Source organism: Talpa occidentalis, unplaced genomic scaffold (genome assembly GCF_014898055.3).
Source record: "Talpa occidentalis isolate TD23 unplaced genomic scaffold, MPIMG_talOcc4v2.1, whole genome shotgun sequence".
Taxonomy (NCBI): Eukaryota; Metazoa; Chordata; class Mammalia; order Eulipotyphla; family Talpidae; genus Talpa; species Talpa occidentalis.
Genome location: NW_026555331.1, coordinates 119,857,183 through 119,870,727, shown reverse-complemented (window position 1 = coordinate 119,870,727; position 13,545 = coordinate 119,857,183). Strand labels below are relative to the sequence as shown.

Here is a 13,545-nt window from a genome sequence, read left to right as displayed (position 1 = left end):
CCAGATACAATGTTCAAGATTAGATCACGTGCTGAAACACAAAACATCTCAAAATTTATATGAAAATAGAAATTACATAAAGCTGGCCTCCCTGGTGGCGCAGCGGTTGAGTGCTGGGTTGCAAGGCTGCCCGCAGCCTCTGCAGCGCCGGTTTGATCCCCGGCTGCTCCCCAGCCACCAGAGGAGGGTCCCGCATGGCGCGCAGACCTCTCCTGCCGCCCGCTGCTCCCCTCAGCAGTGTACTTTGGTCCTTCTGCCTGCTCTGCTCCCCGCTCTGGTGAATTCTCTCACCCTTCCACGCTTCTGACTGTACCCAGTGCTTGTATAAATAAATAAATAAATCTTTAAAAAAAAACAAAGAAATTACATAAAGCATCTTCCACGGTCACATAGTATAAGACTAGAAATTAAGCACAAAAAGAAGTGTGAAAGAAACCAAAACATGTGAAGACTAAACAAAAAGCTTTTGAAAAATTCCTCGGTCAATGAACTAATCAAGAAGAAATTAAAGAGTATCTGGAGAGGAGAAATAAACTACCATATCCTAACAAATGCTTTATGAAGGAAATACATAGCAGTATGGACCCACATCAAAAAAAAAAAAAAACAAGAAAAATCTCAAATAAACAACCTAATTTTTCAATTGAAGGAACTAGATAAAGAAGTGATGTAAGAAAAAATTAGTAGAAGGAAGAAAATAACAGTAATTAGAGCAAAAATAAATGAGACAGAAAACTAAGAGTTCAAAAGATCAGTGAAATCAAGAGCTGGTTTTTTGAAAGGATAAACAAAATTGACAAATGCCTAGCTAAGTTCACTAAGAAGAAAAAAAAACAACTAACAAGAATTAGAAAAGTGAAATTATAACAGATGCTGCAGAAATGCAAAGAATTGTACATACTATGCATATCATATGCAAACAAACTGGACAATCACAAGGAAATGGACTAATTTTTAGAATCATACAACCTTCCAAGATTGAACCAGGGCAAAACAGCTTACAAAGACTAATCACAAATGCAGAAATTGAAAGTGTAATTAAGTTTCCCTAAGAACAAAAGCCCAGGACCAGGTAGCTTCTCTAATGAATTCTACCAGATCTTCAAAGACGACATAATACCTTTCTACCCAAACTCTTCAAGTAGATTGAGATAGAAAGTTCCCTACTACGTTTTATGAAGCCAACATTACCCTGATCCCAAAACCAAACAAAGATAGCACATACAAAAAAAGAAAACTATATGCCTTTATCTCCAATGAATATAGATATAAAAATCCTCAACAAAAACCTTAGCGGACACAGGCAAATAAAGAAGGAATAAATCTTGGACTTAAAGAATTTAATTTAATGGTTACTAGAAGGGATAGGGAGGAGGCAGACAGAGGGGGTAAATGGAACATGTGGTTTGGTGGAGTGTGGAACATGAACACATATGGAAGACCAATTGTAACCCCAGTTAAAATTTAAAAAAGTTTTTAAAAATCTTAGCAAATCAAATCCAGCAATATATTAAGAGAATCATTCACCGAGATCAAGGTTTTATTCCAAAGATGTAAGGGTTAGTTCAACACATGCAAATCAGTGTCATTTACCAGATCAACAAAAAGGGAAGATAACTAAATCCTTAATTCCATACTAAAAATTAATTCAAAATGGATTAAGGACTTGGGTATAAAACTGAAAACATAAAATACTTATTAGAAAATATAGGTAATAATACTACTGGACATCAACTGCAGAAACGTATTTGGGCAAGAAAAACAAAATAAAAAATAAACTAGTGGGAGTATATCAAACTAAAAAGCTTTTGGACTTCAAAAGAAACTATCACAAAAATAAAAAGGCAATATACTCACTGGGAAAAATAGCTGTATATAACACATTTGACAAAAGGTTAATTTCTAAAATATATAGTGTTCACACAATTAACAATTAAAAAAAAAAACCCAATTGAACACTCTAAAGAGACACTTCTCCAAAGAAGAAATTCCAATGGTCTACAGGTATATAAAATGTTCAACATCATTTGTAAGGGACACACAATTGAAAATCACAATGATATCATCTCACCCCTGTGAGAATGGCATATACTAAAATGAATGACACTCAATATCTGAAAGTAGAACAGTGTTGGTTTAATATTATATTTCATAGTTTAAAAATTTAAAATTTGGGCCTCCCTAGTGGCGCAAGGGGTTAAAGCACAGCACTGTGAAGCTATCCGCAGCCTCTGCAGCATGAGTTTGATCCCTAGTCAGCCAGGGAGCTACCCACATGGCACAGAAGACCTCTCCGGTCTCACCCACTGCTCCCCTCAGCAGTGTGTTTCAGTCATTCTGCCTGTTCTGTTCCCCACTCTGTCTCTGGTGAATTCTCTCACCCCCCGCACCTCTGGCCTATATCCCAGTTCTTGTATGGATAAATACATAAATCTTTAAAAAAAAATTAACATTTAAAAAATTTAAAACTATTGAAACAAAATTAGAAAAATGTATATACCTTAATACTCTGTAAGATGCTGGTACCCTGCTCAGTTTCAATTTTGCAATTATCACACTCAATATTTTGGATTTTTACACAGCCAGACCCTGATGACTTGATATTCAAATCTAGAAACGAAAAAAGAAAGAATAAGCACTATGGTTAGTGGGCTCCCAAGCATTTTAGTATCCCACAGAAATCCAGCTCTTCAGTTATATCCATATTATTGATCCCCGGAAAGCTCATAGTTGTCAGTACAAAGGGAAGGGTCTCCTATCAAGGCAGCAGGAGCAAATGTTAATGGCCTTTTCTCAGTTTCTAGAAAGAAAGCATTATTTCTGCTGCTGTATATCATCTAAAGAGAAACACAGGCATCAAGGAGGCAAAAGACTCCAGTTTTTATTAGCACCTCTGGGGAAGATCAAAGAAACCTCTACCTCACCTAGAAAAGAAACATACAAATTAAAATAAGACAGCAAATTAGTAAGTCATGTGATAAACTGGATAAGGCAATTAACCTATTCTCTCTTATGTTCATTATAAATATCTGTTTACAAACTTCCCTCAAATTAAAAGCATACTGCAGATGCAATGATGACTGGTTTTTTAAATCTTATTTCTACCCTGTCATATCTAACAATTGAAGATATTACCACACATTTACCTCAAAAGGTATCTGATGGAAAAAAGGGAGCAATTTTGAAAAATCTAGTACTGCATAGTATTGAAAGCACAAGATCGCACAAATAATGGTGGTATCTGAAGACAGTTTAGAAAAGGAGACACGGATGCAATTCTTAACTTTTTAAGGTATTATATTGGGTGTCTCTAAAAATTTTGTAATTGATATTTAATACTTAATTCAAATAAATATTAATGATTTCCCTAGTAAGTACTGACCAGATTAGAAAAATAAAAAGTATGTTACTATAGTGCCAGTAAGGCACAAAGCAGGTTTTCTATGATCCGGGCGGAAGTGCAAAGGAGGAGTCCTAGAGCCCCTTTTCAGGCTTTTAATGATCTTTCTACACTACTTGTAGCGAGGCAACCAGGTGATGGCAGGCAGGGGGGCTGGAAGAAGTCTTCACTCTTTCTGGGCTCTCTGGCTTTCTCTCCTGGTCTCTTAGCTGGTCTCAGCTGCACCGCCCTCTTCCCCATGCATCCTCTGCAGCGGAGCTCTGTTACTGGCTATGCCGCCCTTATATACTCAAGCCTCTTGGCTCAGGTGTGCCCACTTACACATGCCCACACTGTACTGCAGGTGCCGCCATCAGGCTCACGTGTAAGACCACAGGGGTCGATCACTGATGCTAATGGCAGGCAGGCAGAAAATACCTGATCACTTCCATTTGCCCTCCAGTTACTCAAAACACAAACTACTGGTATCTAATGCCCCAGTTTCAATAGTTATGGCATGAAATTTCTACATTTGTGTAGATGGCAGTCTCTATAAAGGTTTAAAATAACAGCAACACGTTGCATGGGATTAACCCAAACTATATTTAAAAAAAAATTTGCCCCATACTTACATGGATGCAAATGTAACTGCAAGATTTTTACCTACTTAATGTTACAACATAAGGTTTGATCTAAATCAGTGTTCATAGATATGGAGTAAGTGAATGCATGTTACCCTCAATTAGTAAGAAGTTAACATTAGATGCTGAGTAGCAGTAATGCCACTATCACCCATTCACTGAAACGGGTAAGACAAACTGGCACAGGAGTATGAAGAAAATTAAATTCCTATGATTTGAAGGGCCCATGAAATAAACACATGGAAAAAGCATATTGGAAATGGGACTCTGGCTCTAAATAAAGGAATAAACAAATAAAGAGGTGCGGGATCACCAGCACAGATAGTTTCATTTCTATCTCTGTTGCAATTAAATTTTGCTTCTTTAGTTCAACACTCAGTTTATTTTATACTACCACAATATAGCAGCAAATTTCCCTTCCCACATTTTAGATGAATGTCTTACTCATCTAGACTAATTAAAAGAGGCTGGAAAGCAATAAAGGCATCATTGAGTAGACTCCAATTAGTTCAGATCCCATCTCCAGTACTTTCTGAGTGAGAATAGGCGTATTTCCTGATCTACCCCCACCAGTGTATGTATCACGAAGATACGGATTTTTTCCTGTTTTTCACCAGCAATAGTTATTTTATAAAACTTGCTGTATCTCAATTTCCTTATCTGAAATGGTGACAGTAACAGTAATTTATAGTACAGGGCCTCCCCGGTGGCGCAGCAGTTGAGCGCTGGGTCGCGAAGCTGCCCGCAGCCTCTGCAGCGCCGGTTCGATCCCCGGCTGCTCCCAGGCCACCGGAGGCGGGTCCCACATGGTGCGCAGACCTCTCCTGCCGCCCGCTGCTCCCCTCAGCAGTGTACTTCTGTCCTTCTGCCTGCTCTGCTCCCCCCCTCTGGCTCTGGTGAATTCTCTCACCCTCCTGCTCTTCTGACTGTACCCAGTGCTTGTATAAATAAATAAATAAATCTTTAAAAAAAATTTATAGTACAACTGTAAGGATTAGGAAAGATTATTATTGTTAACTGCTATGATGATTATCATCATTATCATCCTTCAGTCCCAACAAGGAGGAAAGTCTGGGGAGATTTTTCTAGAAAAGTGTGCACACAGTAGGTTGCCATTTGGGAAATAACAAAGAACCCACAACTAGGAAACACATCTTGCAGGTATTATCAATTGCTTTCCCAATAAATCTTTGTGTTTTTCTTCAAAATCTGCCACTCATAAAGAATTTCCTTAAGCTAGAACGAAACGAGTCCTATCCGTTTAAAACAAACACCCGGTCCAGCTTAGACGTGGAAAATCTCACAGACAGGGCTGTATGGGGACAGGCCTCCATGCCTGCAAGCAAGGGAAAATGTGAATGAACTGACATGCCAATGAATTTTCAGGAAAAATCAAGCCTGAAAAATAAACCACTCTCCTATTGACCACGTTCAATGACAGAAATGGAAACAAAGTGTCCAAGGATAACATAGGAGACGCCACAAATGTTACCTAACCTCGATTATTCCTAACATGTTTGCATTCCATTAATGAAAGTTTAGTAACTGAGAACCTAATTCTTAACTACCACAGGGAAACTCAAAGCAAAACAAAAGTAGCAGCTTCCAAAGGAGAAAATTAGATTAGAAAGTCAGATCCGGAGACCAATGAACAGTGAGAGGCGGCCTAATTTTCAAGCTTGCAGGATGTACCCCGGACCCCAAATCCGTATTAACTTCACTTGCCAAACTTCAAGGGCGCGTTCACCTCCACGGACACTCGCGGGTCGATGGTGTCAGACAGGATGGTCACCTCCTTCAGCGCCTCATCATACCTCACCTGCAGGCCGGCCAGGTCCGGCGCCCCGCCCTCCACGCCGCTCACCGCGACCAACACGCGGTCGCCGTCCGGGTAGGTGAGGGGATCCAAGGGCCGCAGGGCCAGGTGACACGGAAGCCGCGTCCGCAGCTGACCGAACGGGCTCACCAGCAGCGACCACTCCTTCAGAGTCCGGCGCGCAGGGCCGGGCGGAGGGACCTGCGGCGCAGACCCCTGCTGGCGCTCGCCCCCACCAGAGCGGGACCTGGCGACCTCGCGCGCCCCTCCTCGGAACCCGCCCCGCCGCAGGTAGCAGAGCGCCCGGCCGCGGCTGGGGGCAAACATGGCGCGCCCCTTTGGCGCTCCCTCAGACCACCTCAGCCACAGGCCAGTCTATTTGGTCACTGCGCCCGCTCAGGCCAAAAGGGAGACGTTTGCGAGTGTTTGCTGACGCAAAAGCAAAATTGCTCTTTCACTCCAGCAATTTAAAATTCAGCGGCATACGGAAAAGTCAAAGCTCGGAGTTATCTACCCTGACGCGGACTCCACGCCTACGTAGTCTTCTTCGCGGTGGCCGACGGGATAGGTAGTTCTAAAGGGCCACAGAGCGAAGGAATCTGGGCCAGTTAGAAACTACATATCCCAGGAGGCAATGCGCAGGGTAAAACGTAACAGCAAGTGTTAGACTGGGCTTGGAAGGTACACGCTCTGCTCAAGCACATTAGCCATTGGAGGGTAAGTAAAAAAAAAAATCTACACGGGACTCCAATTGGCCAATGGAAAGCGCGGAACGGGCAAGGTAGGTAAGGCCGTGTGGTTTCCTTGGATACCGAGGACGCGACTTCTTTTGGAAAGGGTGGAGCTTTGGAGTAAGCCGCAGGAGGCCAAAACCCACACAGAAAAATAGGAGCTTAAACAAGAATCAGGACCAAGGGAAGAGGTAAGAAACTGAGCTTTTAAAGTTGAGAATTAGATGCAAACTAGGAGTTCCCTTAGTAGGTAGTTAGATCCACCCTTCTCTAAATCAGTGCAAGGTCTGCGAATGGAGAATTGCCTTGACAAGAGAACAAGGAGCCGGATCGGTGATTTTTGAGGGAACTCCCTCTGAGTTAGAGAATAGTGTTTAGAGACCCTGCCTCTTTACTCACTCGAAGTGATCTTAGGTTGGACATCATCGGGCGTCTCTGGGTTTTCATTATTCGCTGTTAAAATGACAACGATAATACTTTCCTTGTTTAGCAGGATTTTTGTAAAGATCCAAGAGTCTACAAAATAGCAATGTAAAGTACTGTATTTTTGTTTTAGCGGTAGCATTGACTCTAAGTTGACAAGAAAAATCTGAGAGATCAGAACTTGTGTTGATAGCAGCATTGATCTCTTTTCTACAGTGAGGCTCAGTTTTAGGGACAAAAGATATTTTAAAAGAGACAGAGTCCACTTAATGCAATGGAAAGAGCATGGAACTGATTATTTTCCTAGTGCTGCTACTGGTTTGTCTGTCACCTGGATCTGTTTTGTTTTTTTAGCTTTCAGATGAACAAAGATTGTATTAATTGACTCTTAAAGAACTCTTCTACCTTTTATTATTTTATGGGCAATTTAAAAATACAGGAAAAATTAATTTTTCCTCTCCTGCTTCTCTCTCTGTTTTGGTGCTCCTACCTCCTATTCTGTAAGTTCTTTGAAAATTGACTAAAATATTTTTTTCTAACCATGTTTGAAAATGAAGAAAATTATTGATATTAGGTTTAATATAAGATATTAAAAAGTTATTGATACCTTAAAATTTTTGATGGATCATACATCTTATCTGTCTCATAAATCACTAATATAAATTCCACCTTACATCTGAATGACATAGCTTGCAACAATGTTCATATGCATTATCTCACTTTATCTTCACAAATCATTTTGTGTTTAGCAAGACAATTATTATCCTCACATCATACATGGGGAAAGAAATTCAGAAAGATTAAGGTTAAATGCTAGAAGGTGTGATCCTCGTATCATTCTGTCACGAGGTACTTCTATCCTCCTGATACCTTTGAAGAAAAAAAATTATTCATCAAATGAATGGAAAGTGTAAAATTTTACAGAGTTCGGTTTAACAATAAGGATAAAGCATCTTAAAAATATGTACACCCATAACCTGAAAATTTCTGGAATTTAATCTACACATAAAATTAGGCATTTCTAAAAAAACTTATGTTAAAGGAATTTTGTTTTACCAGGTTACTTATTCTAATAAAGAATTGAAACAACTTAGGGGCCTCCCCAGTGGCGCAGCGGTTGAGCGCTGGGTTGCGAAACTGCCCGCAGCCTCTGCAGCGCCGTTGGATCCCCGGCCTCGGGGCTAGGGTCCCACATGGCGCGCAGACCTCTCCTGCCGCCTGCTGCTCCCCTCAGCAGTGTATTTCGTCAGTCTGCCTGTTCTGTTCCCCGCTCTGGCGAATCCTCTCACCCTCCCGTGCTTCTGACTGTACCCAGTGCTTGTATAAATAAATAAATTTTTAAAAAAGAATTGAAACAACTTAAATATGCAAAAGTAGAAAAGTGTTACCCTAAGTGATATGGGAAACCTTCTATAATGCACTAATAAATGAAAAGAGTACAATACCAAATGGTAGCCATACTGTGATTCCAATTCAGTAATAGCGTTAGTGATTTTAACAAAATCAAATTTTAAAATATGTTGTATTGAAACAATTACAGAAAGAAATACACAATTTAATCAAAATGGTTATTTTTAAACAGAGATAATGAATTATTTCTTCATTTTTTGTGTATTTTCAATAATGAACATACATTACATTTATAATAAAATTTAATGCATTTCTTAGCATATATAGTTTGCTCAGACTGACTCGAATATTTAAATAGATGGAGAATTTCTTACCATCTGAATGTAAATGCCAATTAATATTTTACTTTAATGATTATATATTCAACAAATGGACAGCAGAGGGCATGAGAGAGTTTTCAGAAAAAAATGTGACATAAGCTCAGTTTAAGAGGTATTCTGCCTTTGGAGTTTGCTAACACTCTTTTAATTATAAATTTTTAAAACAAATACATCTGGTGACGTCCATTCCTCTTATGAAATCTTAATAAATCCAATAATCTAAACTGACAACTAATAGAAACTGAGTAAGTTAAATATGTATGTTAACTGTTCACATTTGAAATCTGAATATTAACTGTTTACATGCAGATGATGGACAGGGAGAACTTTTGTTATTTAATGTTGTCAATTTTTCCCACAATAAACACCTTGAGATGTTGCCTAGGTCACAAATATCCAGAAAGAATCTCAAGGTGGAGGGATGTGATCACTTTGTACACTGAAGCAATATGTGTGTGTGTGTCTAAGACAGTATTTATTGCAACCAGTTTATTTATAATAGAGAAATTTTGCAAGCTTTAGACTTGAGTTTTTCTATGTGCCAATGATTTGTTCCATTTCTTTAAGGTTGTAATGGTGTTTTGAACAATCACATAGCATTGATAAAATCTTGAGTAAATATTCCATTTATATGTAATCTATTTTGATAGTATGGAGTTATTTATGTATAGGTTCAGGATTAATATTGCCCTGATAAATTTTCTTTTGTTGTCATTAAATAATGACCCTCTATCTCTGGTATGACTGTCTTCATGCATAATTTTGTCTAATAATAATCATATGTCCATCCTTTTACTTTAAACCTTCTGTATTATTACACTAGGGGATTATCTCTTAAAACAAAAAGAAGCTGGATTTTTTAAAATTTTTTAAAAATTTTTTTTTTTGTGTGGGACCCTCACCGGTGGCCGGGGATTGAACTGGCGCTGCAGAGGCTGCGGGCAGCCTCACAACCCAGCGCTCAACTGCTGCCTCACCAGGGGAGGCCCGAAGCTGGATATTTTTTATCCATTTTGAGAATCTGTATCAATGGGTAAATTTAATTTGTTTATAACTTTTGTAATTATTTTTACATTTATACTTATCCTTGTTCCATCTTATTTTGTGTTTTCTATTAACCTTACTTTTTTAAACTCCTCTTTCCATTCATGCATTGTTGTATAAATGATTTTATTTGTTCACCTTTTTCTTTATAGTAAGTTGAAAGTCTATTTTCTTCTGGTTGTTATCCTTAAATTTTAACATATTCACTTGAGTTAGCAAAAGTCTAACCAATAAATACCTCCATCCTCCTCCCCAAAACAGAATTCTTTTCTCTCTCTTTTTATTGACATAACTGGCTTATAACATTACTATGGTCACTACCTAAAGTCTAATTTCCACCTATTATCATATAATTGACCCCTTACCCCATTGCATCTAACCACCAACCCTTTTCTCACATTCATTATGTTGTTTTTTCCTTTTGATGGTGGTTTCTTTCACTGTGCAAAAGCTTTTAATTTGATTTGGTCCCATTGTTGATTTTTGTAGTCATTTCCCTTGTCAAATCCACGAAGACATCTCCAAGACCAATTCAAAGAGCTTACTGCCTATATTTTCTTCTATGTAATTTATGGTTTCAGGTCTTATATTCAGGTTTTTAATCCATTTTGAATTAATTTTTGTCTGTGTATAAGATAGTGATCAAGTTTCATTCTTTTGTATGTAGTTGTTCCATTTCCCAGCACCATTCATTTATTGAAGAGACTTTCACTTCTCCATTGTACACTATTTCCTCCTTTGTTGTAAATTAGTTGTCCTATCTGTGCAGGTCTATTTCAGTTCCATTGATTTGTGTGTCCAGTATCCTACTGTTTTGATTACTGTAGACTTGTAGCATAGTTTGAAATTAGGGGTCATCATACCTCCACTTTTGTTCTTTTATTTTTAGGATTTCTTTGACTAGTCAAGGTCTTTTGTGCTACCATGCATATTTTATTGTTTGTTCTATTTCTGTGAAAAATGCTAGTGGAATTTAAATAGGGATTGCAATGAATCTGTGATTTGCTTTAGGTAAAGCATTTAATAATGTTAAATCTAGGGCCTCCCCAGTGGCGCAGCGGTTGAGCGCTGGGTTGCGAAGCTGCCCGCAGCCTCTGCGTCGCCGGTTCGATCCCCGGCTGCTCCCCGGCCACGGGAGGAGGATCCCACATGGCGCACAGACCTCTCCTGCCGCCCGCTGCTCCCCTCAGCAGTGGACTTAGGTCCTTCTGCCTGCTCTGCTCCCCGCTCTGGCTCTGGTGAATTCTCTCACCCTCCCGCACTTCTGACTGTACCCAGTGCATGTATAAACAAACAAACAAATAAATAAAACATGCCTCTATAAAAAAAAAATGTTAAATCTACCAATCTATATTTGAAACTACACAAATACCAGAGTCAGCACCAAGCTGTGTACACAGAATATTCACAAAGAAGCATACTAAAGGCTTTGAAATATGCACACCAATAAAACACCATCAAAGAACTGGAACAAGCCCTGTGTATTGCATTGCATGTCATAGATAGCTTCAGATAGCATAGAAAAGACTTTGAAAACTAAGCATTGAAACAACTACCCCCAGAAGGCATGACAGAGCTTATGATCTAAACCTAACCAGCTAGAGTGCTTTAAAAAGCAACAACAAAATCAATATCTCTAGAAGATTTTAGCCAGACCCAGAATTTCATAGCATGATAGTCAAAATGTCCAGCATACTATCAAAATTAGTCAACATACCAGAATTAGGAAAATCTGACCAGTTCTCAAAGGAAAAGACAATCAACAGATACCAATCCCAGATTACTAGATAAAGACTGTATTCACAGTTGTTAAGAAACGTGAAACAACCCAGATATCCCTCAAATGTGAATGGAAAACACTCTTTATTATATGGATATAATCAAATGCTATTCAGTAGTAAAAAAATTTTGTGCAATGGAATAGCACTCAGCAGTAAAAAGAATGAAATGCTGATACTCAAAGCAATTTAGATGAACCCAAAAAACCTTACACTAAATGGTAAGACCTTGAAACACCGATGATTCTATTTACATAAAATTCTAGAAAAGATGAAACTATTGATGCCTGAGCTAGAGGAAATGAGGATAGAAGAGAGCACTGATTGTAAAGGTGTGCAAGGCAAACATTTTAGAGTGATGAGAATGTTTGTTGCAGTTATTATACAACTATCAATATTTGTAAAAACTCATCAAGTTGTTCACATAAAATTTTGAGGTTTGCACACAAACTATACATCATAAAGCTAACTTCATATTTCCCTTTTCCTCTCTTTCCAGTCTTAAGACACTTGTTCAACATTATGGTTCAGGATAGTCGTTTGGGCAGTGGTTGCTGTCTATATTCTCTTGGGCCTTCTTTGACTTGAGTCCTCTCTGCTTCATCTCTTGAAGACATAGAATTGGTGATGATTCTGGAACCTTGTACTTTCTCTAAGTGCCACCTCGGAAAGAGTCACATTATCCCTTTGATGTTCTTGAATGTCCAATCCCACTATCTCATTTTCTGAACCTGTCCTGCATGGACAGGGTGCTTCATGGGTCCATGCCAACTTGTTTTTCCACCAGCTCTCCTTGTAGAGCTCAGAGAGAGGTTGGCTTGTTTATATTTGCTTTAAATTTTCCTCTTTCAATGTAAAGATAGGGAAATTGGCTTGGTAGACATTCTTGCAACCCCATAGTTAATGTAAGAGCCTTTGCCTTTAGCTGAAGGAAGGAAATTGAGTAAGGGATGCTTCCCTGGGGGAGGAAGACTAAAATGGAAATCTGCCTACCTCCAGGGGAAGCCTGAGAATAGGAAACACTTATGCAATTTAAAGAAGAAGCTATGAAATTTCTAGACACAGAAGAGAAAACTTTACCTACTAATGGTCTCAAGCTGGCTCTGCCCTGATTCAGAGTTGACACATATTTTTTTAAGACTTTTAAAAAATTATGTGTTCCCTTTCTTCCTCTCCAGTATCTAGTATGCTATATATTCTTTCTTGTCCTAGATTTAAATATTTCATAGTAGGATTTGGAGATTAGGTTTACCAGGACTCACACAAAATCTTCAGGAGTGCATTGGGAAACATTCATGCTGAAGAAGACACAGATTATCTTTTCTGGCCTATAGATTCCTTAAATATTTGGTCCCTCCTCAGGCTGACCTCTGTTTACTTTTTCCCCAACAAAACAATTTAAGGCATGCCATCCATGAAAGCAAAAGAAATGAGCAGTGGTGGGAGGGAGCTAACATTTATAGAGGACTCTCTGCTCAACTCTGGGCTGAGGCTGCACATACATTGTCCCATTTAAACTTTACAACAACTCAAATCATCTTGCAGTTAAGAAAACAGTCACTTAGAGACTGAATATCTTACTCAAAGTCATATAGGATTCAAGACTACATTGATGAACATAGTAGTAGTAATTTCCGTTTCCCCATGCTTTCATCCTGGCAGATTAAAGCCTCTAATCCCAATCTTAGATGAACTAACAGGAGGAGGAAAAGGGTGAGAAATAGACTGTTGCAGATGGAAAGCAGTGATAGCCAATATATCATGAAGTTATTTGCAAAATAAACAGATTTATCAAGACTCCTACTTCCTACTGACTAGCTTTGCAAGGCTATGAACTAATTAGCCAGGTTATACAGACTATTACTGTAATGTTGTGAATCTGTTTTCTGGCATTCATTTTAAATATACAAGAAAAAGCAACACTGAAATTTGGAAAACATGTACATTTTCATAGTGTGAGTGAGGAATGGCTTACAGCATGAGGTTTCTAGATTGCACACAGC

At 38.8% G+C, this 13,545-nt stretch overlaps 2 protein-coding genes across 3 annotated transcripts in view; one reads left to right on the top strand and one right to left on the bottom strand.

Moving 5' to 3' along the window:
- The window catches only part of FAM185A (family with sequence similarity 185 member A), a 38,595-nt gene extending 32,432 nt beyond the window's left edge, over window positions 1-6,163 (bottom strand). Inside the window, exons 1-2 of the mRNA XM_037518119.2 lie at window positions 5,746-6,163; window positions 2,501-2,610 (exon numbers count right to left, since the gene is read on the bottom strand). Coding sequence (XP_037374016.1) covers window positions 2,501-2,610; window positions 5,746-6,163 — 528 coding nt within the window. The remainder of the gene's footprint in view (window positions 1-2,500; window positions 2,611-5,745) is intronic.
- A 178-nt stretch (window positions 6,164-6,341) lies between these two features.
- The window catches only part of CCDC146 (coiled-coil domain containing 146), a 92,812-nt gene continuing 85,608 nt past the window's right edge, over window positions 6,342-13,545 (top strand). Inside the window, exon 1 of one of the 2 annotated variants that reach the window (XM_054692504.1) lies at window positions 6,342-6,553. The gene's annotated coding sequence lies outside the window, so the exon portion shown is untranslated. Of the gene's footprint in view, window positions 6,554-6,640; window positions 6,759-13,545 lie in introns of those variants that run through there. The other variant, XM_037511083.2, reaches the window with a different exon arrangement.